At 41.9% G+C, this 20,989-nt stretch overlaps 1 protein-coding gene across 8 annotated transcripts in view; it reads left to right on the top strand.

The window, feature by feature from the left end:
* The window catches only part of DYM (dymeclin), a 218,151-nt gene that overhangs the window by 184,763 nt on the left and 12,399 nt on the right, over positions 1 to 20,989 (top strand). For all 8 annotated transcript variants that reach the window (XM_075739713.1, XM_075739712.1, XM_075739715.1 and 5 more), the window contains one exon: positions 975 to 1,088. In XM_075739713.1, coding sequence (XP_075595828.1) covers positions 975 to 1,088 — 114 coding nt within the window. The remainder of the gene's footprint in view (positions 1 to 974; positions 1,089 to 20,989) is intronic.

Raw genomic sequence — 20,989 nt, 5'->3', positions numbered from 1 at the left:
TGTTGAAATTTTGTCCCATAGCCTTTTTTGTGTTTTGAGTTTGGGATCCTGTGTGTGACTGATGAGTTCTGTGATGAGAGGTGGGATTTGCAAAGGGTGTTCTTTTTGGATGAAAGAAGCTATAGAAATGGAGGTTTTCTGATGTCCCACATGGAGAACTGCCGGTGGGATGTCTGCTGCTGGTATGACCTACTGAGCTTGGAGAGGGATAAAAGTTAAAGCCTGACCCAACTGTGTTCTAGCTAACAAGGACCAGCTGGGTCACAGAAAGGGGGTGGGGAGGGAAATATGGTGAAAAGCAGCTTGGTCTCACCAGGGAGATACATGGAGGATGTGAGCATTGAGAGAGAAATGTGCAGGTCCTTGGGCCTGAAATCTGTGATGGAGAGGGCACTTCCAGTGGTTAATTTGGGGAGAAAAGGAGCTTTATGGGCTTTTTTTTTTTCTCTCCCCCTCCAATTGCTGTGGCTTTGAATGCTACAAAACCCCCAGGAAGTCATGTAGACTCTTAGTAGTTGTACTGAGATATTTTGTAGTCTTAAAGCCTTCTGTTCAGGAGTCATTGAAACTATAAGGATTTTACTTTAATGCTTGAAAATGAAAGCAAATTTCTAGCCCAAACTGTAAAAAATAGACTGGAAGGCTTTGAAAATCCTGACATGCAGAAGTACTGGCAGATAAAAATATAAGTATATGTCAGTGCACAGTAGTTGAAAATGTAAATTTATTAATTCAGCAGTGTGTGTTAAATTGTAAAATCATCTATCTGGTAAAAAGGACTGCAGGAGAATACTGATAATTGTGCTGATTTGACATTAACAGTCTCCCTGGCTGTGACACAAGCAATAACATGATTATTCTTTAAGAAGTACAGATACATTGAACCAGAGAAAGAAGCTGACAGCTCCATGTGTAAATTGATACAAAGATCTCTTCCTTTCTATTTATTTATGTGCTCTGATTTTTCATTCCAGGTGATCAGCTTCTTCAGCTCCCGGTTAGAACAAGCTGGAGCTGAGCTGTCAGTGGAGAGGGTTCTGGAAGTCATCAAGCAAGGAGCTGTTGCTTTGCCCAAAGACAGGCTAAGAGTAAGTGCTCAAGACCTTGTCAATTTAAGTGTACTGTTCCAATCAATTACATACATACCCTTTATATCCATAACATCAAAACATCCTTTCTCCTATCAATAGCGGCAGATAAGGGATTACATTGTGGATTGCCATATGTGTATGTATTAATTTAAATTCCTAATTCGCGCTAAATGTTTGGGTGAGTTTCCTTGATTAGTTATTAAATTGAAGCGTGTGGAGGAATTAAAATTTGCTGAGGCTAAGATTTTCTTCACCATATCTTGAAGATGCAGTCTCACCTCTCCATCCATTGTTTAGTTAAGCTGTAACCAAACTGTGATTTTTTATTTTTTTTTTTAACTTTCTCTGATGTTCTGCACCTCCATCTAGGGCTATATAAAATGCTACAAAGAGAAATTTCTGGGGCTTTAGTTAATAATTAATCAACCTGCTTAAAATCAGTCCAAGACCTGAAAGCTTGGTCAACATGATCATATAATCCTGAGCAGACCTCTCCATTCTCTTTTGAGAATCTCTCAAGTCTTGTGAGGAATTTACCAAATTGGCAGGTTTTGTGAACCTAAAATCCATTAAAGGCTGTGTGATGTTTAAATACTGCAATAATGAAATCTGCATAAGTAGGTAAGTATGTAAACGGGAGTTATGTCTGTTTTTTAAACACACGACGGATTTTGCTTCTCCATTACGCCAAGTATATTTCAAATACTGTCTGCTTTCCGCAGAACCATTTTTGTTCGTACTCCATGGTAAGAGAGCAGGAGCGCCTTCTTGAGACCCATTTCTTTTGGTGATAACTTCAGGAAAATACCATCTGATAGGACACACTGAGTACACACAGCCATTGGTGACGGCTGGTAATTTATTTATACCCTGGTAATTTTAAAACACCCAGTGGGAATTGTTGAGCTGGCTGCATATACTAATGTCTTTCCTACAGTTCCCTGTGTCCCTGAGATGGCACGTGTTTAGTCACTTAGACTGAATTACTTCAGGAGAGATTGGTCTGGAGTCTGAGTCCTGAGCTGTGGTACAGCAATAGCTGAAGTAACTCCAGAGTTGTTGGATCCAGATCCAGCCCTTCAGGTTGTGTCCTTGCTACACTGTGTGCTGGGAATAGAATCGTAGAATAGAATCACAGAATCATTTGGGTTGGAAAAGACCTTTAAGATCATCAAGTCCAACCATTAACCCAGCACTGCCAAGCCCACCACTAAACCATGTCCCTAAGCACCACATCTACACGTCTTTTAAATACCTCCAGGGATGGTCACTCCACCACCTCTCTGGGCAGCCTGTTCCAATGCCTGACCACTCTTTCGGTGAAGACATTTCTCCTCATACCCAATCTAAACCTCCCCTGGCACAACTTGAGGCCATTTCCTCTTGTCCCATCACTTGTTGCTTGGGAGAAGAGACCAACCCCCACCTGGCTACCCCCTCCTTTCAGGGAGCTGCAGAGAGCCATCAGGTCTCCCCTCAGCCTCCTCTTCTCCAGGCTCAACACCCCCAGGTCCCTCAGCTGCTCCTCATCAGACTTGTGCTCCAGACCCTTCCCCACTCTGTTGCCCTTCCCTGGACACGCTCCAGCACCTCAATGGCCTTCTGGTAGCGAGGGGCCCAAAACTGAACCCAGCACTGGAGGTGCGGCCTCACCAGGGCCGAGCACAGGGGGACGATCGCTGCCCTGGTCCTGCTGGCCACCCCATTCCTGATACCAGCCAGGATGCTGTTGGCCACCTTGGCCACCTGGGCACACTGATGGTTCATGTTCAGCCAGCTGTTGACCAGCACCCTCAGGTCCTTTTCTGCTGGGCAGCTTTCCAGCCACTGTGCCCCAAGCCTGTAGTGTTGCCTGGGGTTGTGGTGACCCAAGTGCAGGACCCGGCGCTGAGCCTAGTTGAACCTCATACAGTTACTTCAGCCCATTGATCCAGCCTGTCCGGGTGCCTCTGTAAATAGACTACAGAGAAACACTGGACTTTTTAGATTTCTATTCCATGGGCTGCATTTTCTGTGACAACTTACTCTTACATGCAGATAACTAAAAACTCTTATGTTAGGAGGTTACAGCGATTCCTTCTTGACATAGAGCCATCACTAAATAAATTTGCTCCTTACAAAAAAAATGAAGGTTTTTTCAGTAAAGTAATTAAGTAATTACAATTAAGTAATGTGCTGGATTGACTTGCCTGTTGGGCCACAATTTAAAGAAATGTTGTTTCTAGTGTGAAATTCCATTGAATTCACTTATACAGTGTTCAAAATTATCCCTTAAGTCAACAAATCAAATTTTTTTGACAAGCACCAAACTCTGTAAGTCCTTACCAAGTGGTAGAGTACTTCCAATTTTAAGGATGGTCATAGTGTGACTTGGAGCACTTACCTCTTCTCCGAAGGAATTGAGTTTGAGGGCAGAGTTACCACAGACAGTCTGGCACATAATTCTTCTATGCTGCCCACGTATGCTTACTGGGTTTTGTCTTTTTTTTTTTTTTTTTTTTTTTTTTTGTTTCAAAATCCTTTTGCTGAGCAGCAGTTTGGCCAGAGCAGGTTTCTCCTGCGTGGAGAAAAGTTGGTGACAGTGACCTTGGTCACTTGGTATCCATAATGTCATGCATTAATTTGTAAATGCACATGACGTCATTATATAACAGTAACGATGAGCAGCACGCAATTCCCTCCTATAGAAATGACCTTGTGAGGCTTCATGCCCTCTGTCCTTGTGCCCCTCTCCTAGGAGTCTCACACTTCCTCAGGTCTTCCCACTTCAGTCTCTGAGGTTTTCAGGGGAAGCTATTCTAAAGCTTGACAAAATCATATTAAGAGCAGACTAAAGATACAGTTACGCAATAACTCTGGCAACTCTGAGGAATTTCAGCAGCTAAATAAAGGAGAAAGCTTTAATCCACATGTCTTTAATGACACTCTCTGGGCATGCCTGGATGGGTGGGAGCAGCCCTACCCACAGTCGCTTTGCCTGCACAATAGGCTCCGTGGCTGTTCACATCGCTAAGCTCACATCTGCGAGCTGGAAGCTGTCTAGCTGCCTAGACCAACTAATATTGCCTGCTGAAAGGACGGTCTTCTAACGCAGGCTGGCTTGGGCACAGCCAGTTCAGAGAATTGGCTTCTGGATAGGATTTGGCTTGTGCCTGGCCAGCTTGGACAATGTGTTGAGGAATTACGGGTCTGTTGCATCTGGGTTGACACGTAGTTACAATGTGCAAAGCTGTGGAGATTAATCCTGAGAATTTATAGATCAGCGCTTTGCAGTTAATTGCTAATTAATTTTCAAGCCATCCTTGCCTTTTGCCATAACATACTGAAGTGCTCTGAAGTACAAGAGACCCTGCAGAGATATTACTCCTACATCCTAGAAATTACCATCTTCAACTGAAGCACTCCGAGGGAGGTGGTTGAAATGCAGAGGTTTTGGGTTGGAAAAATGAGGACTGAAGCAGTGCTTTTCCTCGTTTGCTTGCAGCTCAGACAGTGGTGGTTTTTTTCTTATGTATAAGTACCTAATGTATGCACAGATAAATATGGTGGATGTTTTCGAGTTGCTTATCTTGGCCTTTGTCGAGGAAGTGAGCATTCAAGAGGCGTTACATGTATTCACATCTTGAGTCTGTTGCTGAGACCATAGTTCAAACATGAACAACTGTCAACTAAAAATAACAACACTTAGAGCCACGATCTTGATCTGCATAATGGTGCTTATCTGTTTTGTATCACACCCTGGTACTCCTGCTCCCTTTCACTGTGGGAAGCAACATGGGATGCAAAGTGAGCGTGTGTGTTAGCAGTAGGTCACATATATATGTGTGTGTGTGTGTGTTAGGAAAGATATCCTGCATTTTCTTAGCAAATAATTATTGGGAAACGGGAGATCTAACTCATATTTTCCTTCCAGTCCTGGAGCAATCTGACTGGAGACAAACAATATAATTAACATTATTTTAAGTGTATGCTTTTAGCCATGTACTGTGGAAGGCAGGGAAAGTCCAAGCTGAGTAATTAGCCTTTTAGAAGACTTCTGCCTAAACAGAGAGATAAAGGGCAGGTGCTGAAATCACGAGCTGGTTATTTCTCCTTCAGTCTGTGGGAGGAGATAAATGAAGTTAATATGCCCAGGATGGAGGCAGAAGCCACAGCATGGAGATAGAGCTGTCTCCTTCGCAGACAAGCAGCCCACAATCCAGGCTCCCTGTTTTATTGCAGAAGCTTATTAAAGGCAATTTGGAGATCATAGTGATAGGTGAAAATTGGCCTCGTTCGTTCTTTATTTTTATTTTTTTGAAGGTCTCAGGCTGCCTTTCTTCCTTTTGGTGAACTATCTGTACTTCCAGGATTAGGAGCGTGAGAGAAGTGGGACTGTGTCTGGAGTCTGTGAGTTATCTCAGGATTTCAAGGGGAGTTAGCCAGCAGATAACCACTCTTTTACAGTAAGTGGGAAAACTTGTTTCGAATGCCAGCTAGTGACATTTGGGTTCATGGAATGATCACACTTGGGAGGCCACATTTAACGCTTTAGAAAAGAAAAGTTCCCATTAGCTAAGCCACTTAAAGCAGAAATTTCATTTTCATGAACATATTCTGAGCTGCTTTTATTTATCTCCTATTCCTTTTCTCCCTGTGTCAATGAGTATTTTGTCATCAGCGTGCAATCTGTCATATGTTCTTCATGTGCTATGCAGACATGCCATTATGCCATCAACTCACACCTTTTTGGTATAGTACAAAATTTAATATTTATTAAAGTGCATTCTAGTTTGATGGGCATTAAAATTTCACAGAATATGTAAAAGGAGCAGAGGTAAAAGCCTTCATTCTCTTGACAGAACAAGCTTTGCTTTAGGTGTTAAAAGCACTTCCCATAGGTTTCCCCTTCTGTAAACGATGTACTTCCAACTCCTTCAACTTCCATTTGTTACATTGAAAAAAGCCCCAAATCATCGAGACACCAGAGTGCAGGGGAAAAGAGTAAATGGTCATTGGAGTGATGGTAGCTGGGCCAGAACAGCTTTGTGTCCCTGGCACATCACCCAGCTCCTAGGGAGGGAGCATCAACACCTAAAGTTCAGCTACAAAAAATGTCATTAAAATAAGATGGTTGTTGACTGCAGTGGCAGTAATTCAATGGGGGATGTCAAGTTATATGTACTTTCAACTCTGGAACGAAGGTGTAGCTGTAAAAGAAAACGCATGTGAAATCTGCAAAACTGAGGGAGTCTCTTGGTTTAGCCACTGAGCTCTCTCTGGAAAGGTTGTCCTGTTTCTGCAGGTCTTCCTCCTAGGGAGGAGACATCATCTGTTCATAGAATCACAGAATGGTTTGGGTTGGAAGGGACCTCACAGCCCATCCAGTTCCACCCCCTGCCATGGGCAGGGACACCCTCCACTAGCCCAGGTTGCCCAAAGCCCCATCCAGCCTGGCCTTGACCACTGCCAGGGAGCCAGGGGCAGCCACAGCTTCTCTGGGCAACCAGATTGCGAAGGAAATCAGTAGCCTTTTTATACATATGCATCCTACCTAACATGACGTTGATTCTGAGAGACCATCCACTGCCTTGTCTTCCATTACAGTTGCTCCTGATGGTGGGGTTTTTTCCAGAGTCCTGATGTCCTTAGTCCTCAGTGGTAGTTATTTGGCCACAGCAAGATGCTGGCTTCAGAATCCAGACCAGTGGTCTTTAATGATCTAAATTAAACCTTGGGGCAGATCTGTAATTTTTAAGCTATGTACAGCTTTCTTGCATTGGTTTTACTGCTGTAACAGTACCTCGCTACCATGGATTTTTGGTAGAAGACTGCACAAATTAACTCTGTATGACCCTGCAAAGAGGTAGGAGCAGAGGAGTTAAGCAGACCAGCAACTCCTTTACAGAGCTCTAGGGCATAGCACTAAGCAAGAGAGACAGAAAACTTCCTTAAAAAAAAAAAATCATCAAATTTTTCCTGATATTTATGTTTTTCTGGCTGAAAGGTCAAAGATCTTATTATAGTGGAAGCCGGTTGTGTCTAATACATCCTTAGATCTGACACTAGGCTGGCATCTGTAATGCAGACTTCCCTTTGCTGCCCCTCAACTGCTGTTAACCCTTAACCTGAAGAAGATCGGATTAGTAAGAGAAGTGTAAGAAACTTTTAAACAACGTGCTTTTTGGGCCTTTCCAAAACACCAAACATGTGCTAAAAATAATAATATTTATGGATTATATGTTTCCTTCTGACAATTTATACCCTCAATTAAGATGTCAAACTTCCCTGCTTCCATGAGCTGACTTGTATGTGATGAACAATAATTCACCTTCCTTTTGAAGGCATTCGTTTTAGAGGTCAGATGCTCGGAGACCTTGGGTAGAGAATATACTCCCCGTCCCTTGAGAAATATGATTTTAGGTAATCAAAATTCCAGGAAAAATGATCCTGAAAGTTTTGATGGGCTTTGTGGTCAGAAAATAACTTATCATCATGAAGCTGTGAGCAGGCAGTCAAAGACATGTCTGCATTCAGCTGACTGGCTAATCTTAAAGTGGGATTATAAACCTGTCTGTGTGTGTGAACCAGAGCAAACCCTTATGCAGATGCTCTTCTATTAGTATTAGCCCAGCTACTTGAATTGTTGAGAATGAATTGAAACTACACTGAATGACACCACTTTGTAATAAGTATGTCCAAGCAGGAGTTCATATCATTTAAATCTACTTAATTAAATGGTGCAAACTTGTGTGTAGGCCAGATATAAAGTATGTGAAAAAAAGTGTGGAAAAATTGTGACTGTTATAGTAGTTAGATACTTGTTGATGTACTGCATCATATGAGAGCTCTTGACTGGGCATTTCAAAAACTTACAGAAAAATAACACCGCAATCAGGGTCTTAACTCCATCATCCCAGAAAGGAACCAAAACTTTGGGTCTGTTGTTCGGAAATAAATGCCACTGTCACTTTTAACCATTGATACAATAATCCACAGCAATGCATCCTTAGTAGGAGGTAGACTTGAGTAGCTACTTAGAATATATAGCATGGTAACAAAAAACTTTTGTCTATATGCCTGGTTAGTATTTTTTTAAAACACTGAAGAAGCCAAGGGCCAAAATAAATTAGCTTTAGCATCTGTGGATTCGAAGTCTTTGAAATGTGGTGACTCCTTTTGTTCCATGGTTAAAAGTGGATTTCAGCAGTCTTTAGAGAGACTCGTTTGTAGCTATGTATAATGCAAATATGGGTGATGAGTTGGATTGAATACTAACAATACTTCATTTTCAGAAGCATCCTTCACATAAGATAGAAGAAATTGGTTAACTTAGAAGCTTTAGGGAAAGTGAAATAAATTATACTGCAGTCCTTTGAAATATAGTTTGACTTGAAACTTGCGATCCATGGAGCTTCATATTGCTGGACTCAAGACATTTGAAATGTTGGCATAGTCTGGTAGTTTTGGTGAGTCACTTATAAACCATATTTATTTATTTTTCAAAGTTTGCTTTAATATTTTTAAGTAAAAAACCAACCAGAACTCTTTATACAGTTACCATTCCAGTAAGTGTTTGCATGGATGTTGAATGTCATACATGTCAAGATTCGCTTTTCTTTGGTGTGGTGTAAGACAAGTCCTTTTGCACATAAGGTCTTACTTACAGATGAGTATATTATCTGTTTGAATATTGCCAGCTCTAACACCGGTGGTGTGTACCGTGGCATTCACAACCTCTCTTTGGCTCTCCCAAAGAGAGTTAGCTAACGCTGTAACCGATACCATATTTATATGTTACTCTCAAGGCTATTTGAAAAGGGGATGTGCTCTCCACCTCTCCCCGGTTGTCTTCGGAATGTGAAAATTATACAGTATCCCATTTTTTAAACTATTTTTTTAGCGTTATAGGGAAGGGGAAGTGACAAAAAAACCCCACCCCACCCCTCAAATGGCTCCAGGAAACTTGATTTTTCAAATGTGAATGCTCCTGAGAACCCAAACAAATTAAGTTTGCTTTTACATAGCAGCCGTCAGTCAATTTTGGAATTAAAAACAGCTTTTTAACTTTAGTCTACTTCAGTGGTTAGAAATTCTTCCATGGGGGTGGAGAAAATGAAACAGTAATTTTTGGCATTGTTGACTAGAACAAGAAGGAAAAAAAACCCAGCTATTTTATTTTGCTTGTCTGCCTGGCACACAGTTAAAAACCTATCAATGCTTTTCTGACACCTCCCTATTGAAGAGTCATATAAACATCATTGCAGCATCAGCATAGGAAAATATGCATTAGCAAACTCTTGAATCTCTGATCTTTAAACTGTTTCTCATGTAACACCAGTTTCTTACTGTAAAGGAGCCAAAATCTCTTTGAACAGAAAATAATAACCATGCTTTCAACTTGGAGGGGGCACTGTATAAAGCTTCTCTTCACAGATCAAGAATAAACAGAGAACTTCAACCTTGTTTTCTTCCTAGTCGCTGAAACACTCATTGTTATATCCTAATGCTTCAGAGATCCGTGGGAAAAATCCTGCTCTCGCTGGAGAGCTTTGCTGTTGGCTTCAACAATCTTAAGGTTTTCGAGCTGTATCTTCACACTTATGAGATGCTACCAGGCATGACGTGAGCAGGACACTGGGCAGGTGCCTCACAACTTTACATATCCCATGGTGGGGAGCACACGGCTCATACTGATTGCTGTTCATTGAGAGGAAAGAGGGACTATGCTTCACTTTTCTCTGTCCTTCATTTTCCTGGCTGCTCTTTTGTAGGAGTCGCATTGATTGAGCAGTAGCTCTGAAAACTGAGATGTGTCCTGGCTTTGGCTCTTCTGTGTTCCTTTAAAGGACAGCATAGGACTGTGGGGTTTTTTTGCATTGCATCACTGTAGATGTAGTTCAAAGGGCTACCAAAGCTGTCCATGCCTCTTCAGAGCAGTCATGCCCACAGTGGTCAACAGTCTGGTAAAGATCTCATGGCATGAGATCTTTGTGTTTCTTCCTATGCTTTGTGTGAACACAGCAGCAAAAATGAGTCTGTGAGCTTCTGAGCTTTGGCCAAATTGGTTGAAGTGGGTTGAGAGAAGCAGCTGGAGAAGCAGGAGAGATGGAGGTAGAGCCCTGTTAACTAGTGAATGATCAGCTTGAGGGAGCTGGGAGTGAGTCTTGGTTACCCACACCAAATCCATTCAGCTTTTGCAAGCTCTCATGTTGGAATGGATGGTAAAGTGTCAACTATTCAATGAGTAATTTCTCTTACACAGGTTACAATTGAAATAAGACACCGATATCTAAATCCCTTCAATGTATTTTGAGTGCTCAATGTAGTAGTATATAAGTACTAATACTACAGTGGTCTGTTTTGCTTATGTCAGCCAGTCTGTGGTACACCATGCCCTGCAGTATTATCCTCCATTTTAATGCCACAGCCTGAACAGGGAAGAAAGTAGACCACTTGTTTTCCTGCTATAGTGTTTCTTGCTCACTCTGCAGTGTTGTGCATGGATTCATCCAATATTTGGTAAAAGCATAGCAGTAGCCCAAAAAAGTATCAAGGATACTTTCAAAGGCAGTAGTATTGTGAATATTAAAATGCTCTGAAAGAATAACTGATCCTTTTTGTGTCTCTCTGATGTGTTCTTGTTGCTTTTCTCATTGGGGGTCTAAAAGGTGCATTAAACGAGTAAAGTCATGAAAGGAGCAACAGGGATGGGGTGCCTGGAGTTTGTTTGGTCTAAGTGCAGACCTTGGTGTGTCTGGAGTCATGCTCTGGTATTCGTCCAAGGCCGTGTACCTTCTTTACAAACCTGGGTAGGTAGTTAACACAGAGAACTGTCTTTTTTTTATATGATCAGCTTGTGTTTGTCACAGTCTTGAACAGAATGCAACAAAGATCCCAGCAAAGCAATGAGTAGTGGTGGTGTGAGAAAGGGCAGAATTAGTTGAGTGAGCAGCGTTTTCCTTGGGAGCAAGAAAGAATTTATCCCAGGCTTTGCATAGAACTAGATGATGCAATAAAACTGAATTCAGACACTTTGGTTGAGAACAAGCATAATATTTCTTTAGCTTTCCCAACTTCCTTTTTAGATATTTTGTTTTTCAGTGAAATGATGTTCTACTTCTCAGCAGACTCTAGAACCACCACTACTTTCTCCTTGTCACTGAGACATCTGGTTGTGCTGGGGTAGCTAATCAATTGCAGACGTTGCTGCTATTATAAGCCTGCAAGCCACTTGAAAAGTTACCCAGGATTTTGGTAATGAAGGGCCTGAAGTTATTATTTGAGCTATTTTTTTTTTTTCCTTTTATCTTCCCTTCAGGGGTCATCAAACTGGCAATATTTTTTTTTACAAGCTCAAACTTTAGACTTTTAAAAGTTCAAATCTGTGTGTGTCAAGCTACTTATATTTCCTGTAAAAATGTTGGAGTTGTGAATCGATTTGTAGTAATACAAAAGCGAACAAACATTCAGGTTGACTCTGTAGGAAAAGATGGTGTTTAAATAGATCAGAAACTCATGGCTGAGCTTGTATTGAGGCACATTTGTAATTTTGCGATTAGATACAATATTTACTGTTAACGTTGAGTAAGACTATCAATCACATTTATAAGGATAACTTTCAAAAAATCAACTTATAGTTTAAAACTGAGAGTGACGTTCAGCTTTCCACGTGACACAGCCTATAGCTCCTATTGCAGATGCATCCTTTGCAGTCTCAGTAATGCCAAAATCTATCTGGTAACGAATGATTTATCCGTGTGCGTTTGGCTTTTTCCTGTTGGAGAGGTGTGTGGGAGATTCTAAACTCCAGAATACAAATCACTCCTAGCACTTGGCTTTAATCAACGCAGACCGTTACAAGTCACATCCCAACGCTAGTTTTACACAGCCATGTGTTTTCAGCCCGCTTGCTTGAAGTCTAACGTAAGAGGTGTGCTGGACCTGGTTTATTTTTTCAGGGGATGCCGCGTGTTGATGAAATGCTATCGCATTGCGCCGCAGCTCCGGCTCGAAACGGGGTCTGGCAGCGCCGGTGTTCGGATGGTGCCGTTTGGCTGGGCGGCGATAAGCGAAGAGACAGTCTGGCTCCTTCCAGGAGCCTCTCGGTCATGTCTGAGCTCTCGACAGTTCCCAAAGCCTCTGGCTGACTTTCCCCTGTGGACTGTTCATTTATCAGGAAATGAAATTGGTTACAGGATTTCGCACGTTGCCAAACCTCACTGACGAAATCGGGTTCGTTCCTACTTTCAGAAGTAGGAAGGACGCATTAACTCTTTGTGCTTGGTACTCGGTTTTAGTGCTTTTGCTGAAAAAAAGCCAGGTTCCTTCTAGTTCGTAAAGGTTTCTGGAAAATGCTGACACACTTTCAACCTATATGAATGTACTACCAATGCAGAAAACTTGATAATTTTGCCTGTTACATTTGTTCCTCCACATCATGGTTGCCGCTGTCTTTCGAAATATTATTTCAGGACAGTTGAATTATTTTAATGTGAGATTTCATGAGAGATTTTGTAATGTGAGTCTGGTTGGACTTGATGATCTCAGAGGTCTTTTCCAACCGTAATGATTCTATGACTCTATGATTTACCTACTGAATTCAGTGCGTTCTTGCCTGAAATATATAGAGTAGAAGAGCGAAAATTGAGTTTTGTTAAAAATATAAACAATGCTTTGCTGTTTACAGGGAGGTTTTAAAGCAGGCTGTATAATTTATGGAACTGTAACAAGAATTGTATAGAAATGTATCTTTAATTATGCAGATGGGATGACAACAAAAAACCCCAAATGCAAGCAGAGTATGGTTGTTTCTGAATGTATTGCCATGTTTGCGTGTAGTTAGAAACCCAGTTGCCTTGTGGCAACACAGCAACCACTCTTTATAGATGTTATTTGGATGTCATTATTGTTTTTTATCTATCAAAAATCAAATGCAGTTCTAAATATCCCAAAAATGAGCGACAGTATTTTTCCGAGACTCGCCAGACTTCAGCCTGCTCTGAAGTTCACAGGGTAGTGCTGGTTGGCAGTCGCTTCTACATGCGCAAATTCTCAGTGGGGCAGATTGCAGTGAGAATTAAGAGCCATTTTATTTGTATTAATTTCTTTATATTGGTAGCTACTCCTAGTGATTTTGCATTTATCCAGTGGTCAACATCTCTCCATGGAGACCCAATAGTTTTTGTCCCTAAGCAGCTGAGCTAACTGCTGTCATTCTCCTGTTGCAATGCTGTGTTTGTGCGTTTCAGAGGGGATGGAGAAATGACCAGAGCAAGCCATCCGCTGATGGATCCGGCTGCTTCTATATCACTTGAATCGTTTCAGTTTGTGCAACGATGCGTTGTAGTGGGAGCACTTCTATGGTAACGTGTCAATATGTTTTAATGCAATCAATAGTTGTAACCTCCTGTGTATGAAATTAATAAGCCCAGAGGTAAAGCACAGTGCACATATGGTAATTATTACGTCTGGAAGTGGTTGCTGTATTAATTGGTAGCAGTAGCAAGTAATGCAGCCTTGCTTAATTTCATTGCTTCTTATATGAAGATCCTGTGAACAGAATTTTTGCACTCTATTATATCAGAGCTCTTCCTCCTTTTTATTGAGAGTGGATCACTGTGAAAATATTATGAGCTCCCTTAGCTCATTTAGCTTTGTTACAATTTTGGATCCTTTGTCCGTAAACAAAAAGTTGTTGAAAACAGCTTGTCCGCAATGTGTGAAAGCGCGGTGGAAGTCTCACGTACCACGCACTGAGCCTGGGGTGGCGTGGCAGGATCAGCGCGTGGCTGATGCCAGCGAGGAACCCTGTTCGCAGCCTGCGTCCGTCCTGCAAGGCCAAGCCGTTTCAGAAGAAGAGAAGCAAATAACTTGGCCTCATTGATGACGTAACCGAGACTCATAAAAAGCAGATGCTTTCAGAGCTGTGCCTACAGCTGGAGTTAAGTTAAAAATATTACAAATTTAGCATTCCTTGCTTTTAAAAAAATTGGGGGTTAGTAGTATAAATATGATTTTCCTTAAAAAAACAATATACGCTACTGAGAATCTCAGCACATCGGTCCTTTCCGTTCTGAACCAGGGAAGCCAGAAGATTGCTAAGGGCTGCCCACGCTTGGAGATCCCTTGTGTCTATCAGAGACTATTGATGGTCAAGGCCAAAGTGGCACTAACACTCAAATCCACACTTGCTTTCTATGTTGAAAAATCGGTGAACCTGTCATGGTCCCACAAGGACCACTACTATCATCAGGGGAAGCTCCAAATAGTTCAGTGCAGTTTCTTTCTTCAACCTTTGCATAAGGTCTTCATTTTCTTTAATACCTACAAGATAAATGACTGGCTGAAAATAGACTAATTTGGAGTAATAGGTAATAGTAACAATGGACTTGTATAAGTGCAAATATAATGTATAATATAACCGTACATGTAGGGTTTTCAGAAGCACTGAAAGGTGAGGGTTTCATTGACTTCAGGATTATGGTGGCAGTTATTTTCTTTTTAAATTCACTATTTTCTACATTTTGATTGTCTCCTTTACATCCTACTAGTAGTTTAATCACAGTTTTCTAGGAAAGATGCATCCTGTTAATACATAGTGCTTTGTTTATCTTACTGGAATCCAGAGGAGCAAATTTCCTCCAGAGATGAAGGAATGCAGCAAGAGCTGGCTATTGCACAACAAGACAAGGTAGCTTGGGAGGGTGGTGCCTTGGGTGAGTGACTTGAGTAACAGTGATTCTGCAGTTCAGGAATGAGGTGCATTGGCCAAGATGAAGATGAAGGGTGGGCTAACACAGGACACTCCTATTCCCAAGCTGTTGTCTACATGGAGACTACTATTTACATGGAGGCTTAATGTCTGTCCCCTCCGCCCCTGAAAACTCTTCCAGTTACCTTCTGGAAGCTGCATTCTGGATTCAGTCATTTCATTTAGGAGTAATTGCTTTCTTTGCAAAGCTGAACAATTATACTGGAATGAAATCACCTTATTCTGGAGTTACCCTAGCTGCTTCAGAAGAGCTATTCAATAATACTGTTGTGCAGGGCCAGCCTTCCACCAGCAGGCTGGACGGTGTTTTGGTTATCCAAAACCAATTTTGAGAATAAATTGAAATATTCAGATGACGAGGTCCTATCTACCCAGCCAGGAGAAATGTACTAGGTAATAATAACAATTTGATTGTACAAATGCAAATATAATAATATTAATACAATAATATATATAGTGAGTGATTCTGAGACTAATTCTTCAAACCAAGAAAAATGTAAAAGGGAAAATAAACCCTTCTAGGGGCAGGGTGATCGGCAGAGCAAGAGTTTTTGCTGTTCCCCAGTGCGTTTCCCCTGCGGTTGTCTTCACTTTGCTGTCACCTGGGTTTAGTCCCTGCGCTGCTCAGCAGACCTGTAGCTGCAGTTACAGCCCCGTACCCAGTTGAGCTGATTAATGTCTCAGCCTTGCCTGTGGCAGCTTGTGGATTGTAATTAACTGTTTCCCATTAAGACAACAGATGAGAATTCATGCAGTTACATGCAGAGGCTTTAGAAGATGGAATAGTGTCCTATAACAACAGTTATTAAAGAGGTTTGGTTTTTTTCCTTTCTGACCGTGGATTAGGCCATCAGGAAACTATCGATGCTGTAAAGCTAAGAATTCCTTTGAACCTGAGCAGGAGCAGAGCTGGGGTCTGAGCAGAACAGGGGATGGTGGAGGGTTGATTATCAGCATTTTCAAATGCGTCGTGTGGGCAGGTAATAGTAAAGGTGTTTATTCGTCTTTGTGATTAAAGTTCATAACAAAAAAAAAAGTAAAAATGGGGTGAAAGAGCTGTTTGACAAGTAGCCTGGGAAAGAGCAGCACTGATAGCAGCACAGAATTTGCTGTTCAGTATTTGCTAAGGGTTTAGTTAGCATCCTTCGCCCCAGTGATAAAAACTAGGAAGGGAGTATGAAGGAAAGTATAACAACTGATAAGGAAGAAGTGGCAGTGGGACTCTCATGGAGGCTGGTCACCTCTTAACCAACAGTTAACATTTGCCTTTTCTCCTGAAATAGAGCAACAAATACAAAATTAATATTGGACTGAAATATCCAGGTATCTAAATATGAAGAAATAAATATGTAATTCTTTCTGTATCCTGTAGGGAGCAGAAAAATATTTCTGTAATGGACACAAGGGAAGACCATTGCAATGATGATCTTCCTTGAATCAGAACAGTCTGGTTGTGCTCTACTGGTGACCTAGTCAGCATGAGAGGAGCCCTTCAGCATCTTCATTTCATGTCCGGTGAAAGATGCCCCAACCAGTTCTTACCCAGGAGAAGGCTGTTTGGCAGGGATGACCAGGAACCAGCGCTGTTAGGAATATTGTTTTGGAGGAGGAGAAACGTGGTAGGTGGTAGCATTTTCCTACTGTCACCCAGGATGAGGAATGTTTTCCATCCTGCTGCTCTCCAGATGGCAGAGCGTCCTTGCACGAGGCATCGCCGGTGGTGATGAATGGGGGGGCCTGATGATAGGTGCTCTGCAACGTTTGTGGAGGGGAAGGGTCAGGAGATGACATACAAACTCCAGTCACTAAAGGGAGCGTGGATTGCCAGAAGAGATAATCAAATATTTCTTTATGCACAACTGAAGCCTGGTCTTGGCCTTTCATTGCACTGTGAAATACCCAACAAGATGGGAAGTGAGTGTAGCAACAGAATCTGATTTTTCCATGTGAGCTCTGCATTGACTGTCAGTGCATCTAATTTGATTTAGCTGTTTAATTTAAAAATAAAGAAATATTCCCTAAATTTAAATTTTCAGTGGCAGAGAGAGGGTCATTCTCTTACTTTATAGGAAGGAAGGGCACATAGACTTTGAGCAGAAGAATTTAAACTTTGCATAGATTCTAACATGACACAGTCTATCTCTGTGTATCCGGTCGTTTGTCTCCAGCTACTTTAAACTGATTGATGTCATTGGTTTAAGGAAGCTGCTACAAGACAGACATATATAAGGCAGAAAGAAAGCACTTCAGAAATGAGAGGATGGGAAAGCAGTGCGAGACTTTCCAAGTCACTCCCCATAGTAACAGATCTCTGACACTGGTAAACAACATTTTGCATGTGTCTGTTTCTCAAAGCTACTTCCATTCTGCTAACCGCTCGCCTGCCACATAATTTGAACTCTGTTAACCTTCAAGGATGATCCCGGTTTTTGAAAGAGAGCAAAGAGGAGCTTCCCTGCCCAGAGCTGCAGAGCTTTGCTGGCTTCGCAGCAGCTTGGCGGGAGCCCAGCGCTCATGAGCAGCCCATAAGGGCTCAGAGGGCTCCAAGCCAGAGCCCATCCCCTAATAACTTAGGAGCTATACATTTGCTCAAGCTAAATAACATTTCCCAAGTTTCCCTCCTCCTCCTCTGTACCCTAGAAAGCCACCCTATTCTTTTATTACGTTTTTCGCCATGACTAAATCTGCTTCGCATGTGTCGTGCAGCCTTCCCTTACTTAGCTGCGTATGTTGTGAGTCTAATGAAAAGTCCAGTGCCAAATGCACTGCATGTGCATGACGTGTTGTTTCCAAATATCTTGCAACTTTGGTCAAAGCGAAGTAAAATTATGCTGAAATGCTCTGACTTTTTTTTTTTTTTTCCCCCTCCTCAGTTGAGCACTATTTCCAACCCATGTGTTCATTTTCTACTGCAAACCTTCAGTACGGGCAGGGTAGCTGAAAAGGAAAAAAAGTTACATTTAAAATGAATTTATTACTTTAAAAAAATATATAATAATTCGGCAGAGGCCAATGATTTTATTCCAGAAGGTGCAAGATTTGGCAAGTTATGAACAACTGAATACAAGCTAGAGGGAGGGAAACATCACATAACCAACTTCCAATTATGCCAGTCCAATTGCTCTTCCACCTTTACAATTTAGCTGTCTTTTCTGAATTAGTCTTTTAGATTAAGTTTCCATAACATGGCAGATTGAGAAAAACAGTCCTCAGAAGATTTCTGCCCTGGTTGACAGATGAACTAGATAATGGAGTATAATCTTTTTCATTTTCATGATTTGACACATTTTCACTTCTGTGTGTATGTTTAAATCAAGGAATCAAAATAAATTTGAGTACAGAATATAAATCCCAGACAAAATTACAGCTTTCATTGCAGTGTTGGGTTAAATGTAAACAGCATGAATGTTATAGATATCTTTTAATTAAATGCATAAATTAGAGAAACGTCTTGAATGTTTACAGCAACTACACCAAGAAATGAGAATGAGGAAGAAATGTACTTTGTCAGCTGATGGCTGCCTCAACTGCATTCGCATACTGAGTTTAATTTTGTCACAACCTTTGGTACAAGTTGCAGTGCTTCTCTCCAGTTGATTTACGGGCTGTTTGTTCCTGCTTAGGATGATTAGTGATGTAGATGGCCTTTTCCTGGCCAAGCAGAGGATTTCTCATGTGTATCAGCATCGTTGCTGAGGACTCTGCTGTTAGAGGGCAGCTGGTTTGGGTCACCATGCCTTTCCCACAGCTGTATTTGTTATGTAGTATCAGATGATTGCATTGAATCTTGAATCCATGTGGATTTAAGATGGGTTTATGGTTCCGAAGATTGTAATGCTTAACCCACAATCTGTTGAGCTTGCAAATAAGGAAAGTTTTTTCTTGACCATGTTCTTGTGCAAACTCCTTACCATAACCCCAGGTGCCAGCTTTTCTCCTTGCTCTTAATGACCATACTCACACTCCAGGTAAGGTCTGGGTTTCTCCAGACACCGTGGACTCTTATAGCAAGGGAAATGATGAAAAACAGGGAGTCCTGTAAGACATACATTGCATTTACTCCTTGCATGCCAGCTAGGTGATTTATACTAGTTCCTTTGTCACAAAAGATGTTTAAATTATGGGAAGAGCAATCAACCTATGGCTCCTGAGCTGGGTTCAGCTTGAGGACAGCCAGTATAGTGGTGGGGTGAGAATTTTCCAGCTTGATAATGCTGCAGCAGCATCCAGAAGCTCCAGGAGGAAGATTTCCCTTCCTTTGCCACAGCACATTAGATGTCAAAAACCCCAGCAAGGATTGTTGTTTACAGATAGGAAACCAGAGGCTTGTATCAGATAGCTCACTGAAGGAAGGTCTGCTAGGTGGCATGAGCAACCGGTAGCTCCAAAATAGAGCAGGAAATTTTGTATCTATGGAGTAGAGTGGGAGAAGAGCACAGCCTGAAACTTATCTGTTGTCCTTAATGAGAGACCTGTGAGACTCAAGCGGTGCCTGTAGCTCTGAACTCAGAGTCAGCAAAACTGTATTTGAATTCCTCGTGCTTATCTGTCCCATCAGGTTTTGCCAAGCTCCGTCCTCTTGTGCTACGGCCAGCAAAGACTGATTGTTGTCACCAGGCTAAACAATCTTGACCTGAATGCACAGTGGGGAAAGGGGCAGATACATTCGATAACAAAGGGACGTAATAGTGTTTATGAACAAATGACTTCTAAAACTCCCCAGCCTGAGGTGAGGAAGTCTCTAGAACTGTTTGATTCATGTCCTAAAGACAGTCTTTAATAGAATAGGAGCTCTTAATATAGCTAAGGTCAGTGAAGGCAAACAGATCTGGAAGTATTACATCTAAAGTATAGTAAAACAGAAAACACGAGTAATTTTCATGCATTATTGCAAGAGAGTTCACTCAAGGCCCTTTTTCAGATTGAGATGATTGTTTGCATTAGAAAAAGAATCAATTTCACTATAAAAGACTGCTACTTTTTAAACTGGTGGCTTCAGGAGGACACCAAGCATGCAGATGGCTTTTTGGATGCTGTCGGCTCCTGACTCCCCATACTTAGCAAGTCAAGGAGATGCAGTTGCTCAGCCTCAAGACTCATAAAGATGTCCTGCACCTTGAGGGAACCCTGGTCCTACTCATTAGCAGCCATCCCTTTCTCTGTCCTACACACTACTTGCCTCTGTCATTGATAAAGGCTTCTTTCCAATAGCTAATTTGAACACGCTATCACAACCTTCATGTCCTTCATGAATAGAATACAGACAGAATATAGAATAGAATGAATGACCTAAAAATCCATTTAAGAAAAAGGCACCCTGGTTATATGTTGAAGTCAACTTAACCTCACCTGGCTTAGGTCTGACTTCACAGGGCTTTCGGCATTAGAGCAAATAAATAAAAAAAGCTGTGAAGTCCACATCCGCAAAATAAAGAGGGTAAACGTCCACATTTGGCACCGATTCCTCATCTCGCGGTCCCAGCAGAGATAAGGCTGCAGTCTGGCACCGTGTGCTACAACTGGAGAGGTTTTACTGTCATTTCACGTTTCACTCCTGAAGACAAATAAATTGGATTTCCTGCCTGTAACGGGCAGCGCTGCTCATCTCATGGCACGATTTGTCTGTTTCTTGGGGCTTGAAATACTTAAGAAGGGAGTGTGTCTGTCAGGGTGTACATTTTCCAGTTTGGGGAGATTAGGGAGCCAAAGGTCTGCAGACTCAGTATGGGTGTTAGTCAGCATGTCCTGAACCTCAGGCAGATAAGGGTCCACTTCCTAGGCTGCCCTGATCTGAGAGTTAACAGTTGGTGACAGCGAGTCTGTCTCTGTTCTTAAGTCATTGTTATCATTTTTTGTAATATTTACAAGCCTGGCTCTCTCAGATTAAAAAGTACAAAATCAAAAGGAGGTCTTCCTCCACGGGCGCTCGGGGAGGGGAAGGATGTTTGGGCTTGGCGTGCCGCCCCGCTGCCGTGCCGGGTGGGAGGGACCGGAGGAGGATGTCTGCTCGGGCTTCGTCTTTGTGGCTGCTGTTATGTAAAAGTCAAACCTCGTAAAACGAGTCGCGAGGAGCCCTCCGCGTGTGGAAATGTGTTATAAATGTCAGCCTCCGTGAGGCAAATCGAAGGTGTTAAACTCGGTGGGG

This window comes from Balearica regulorum, chromosome Z (genome assembly GCF_011004875.1).
Source record: "Balearica regulorum gibbericeps isolate bBalReg1 chromosome Z, bBalReg1.pri, whole genome shotgun sequence".
NCBI lineage: Eukaryota > Metazoa > Chordata > Aves > Gruiformes > Gruidae > Balearica > Balearica regulorum.
The sequence above is the reverse complement of the archived record's forward strand: the minus strand, read 5'-3'. Positions and strand labels throughout refer to the sequence as shown.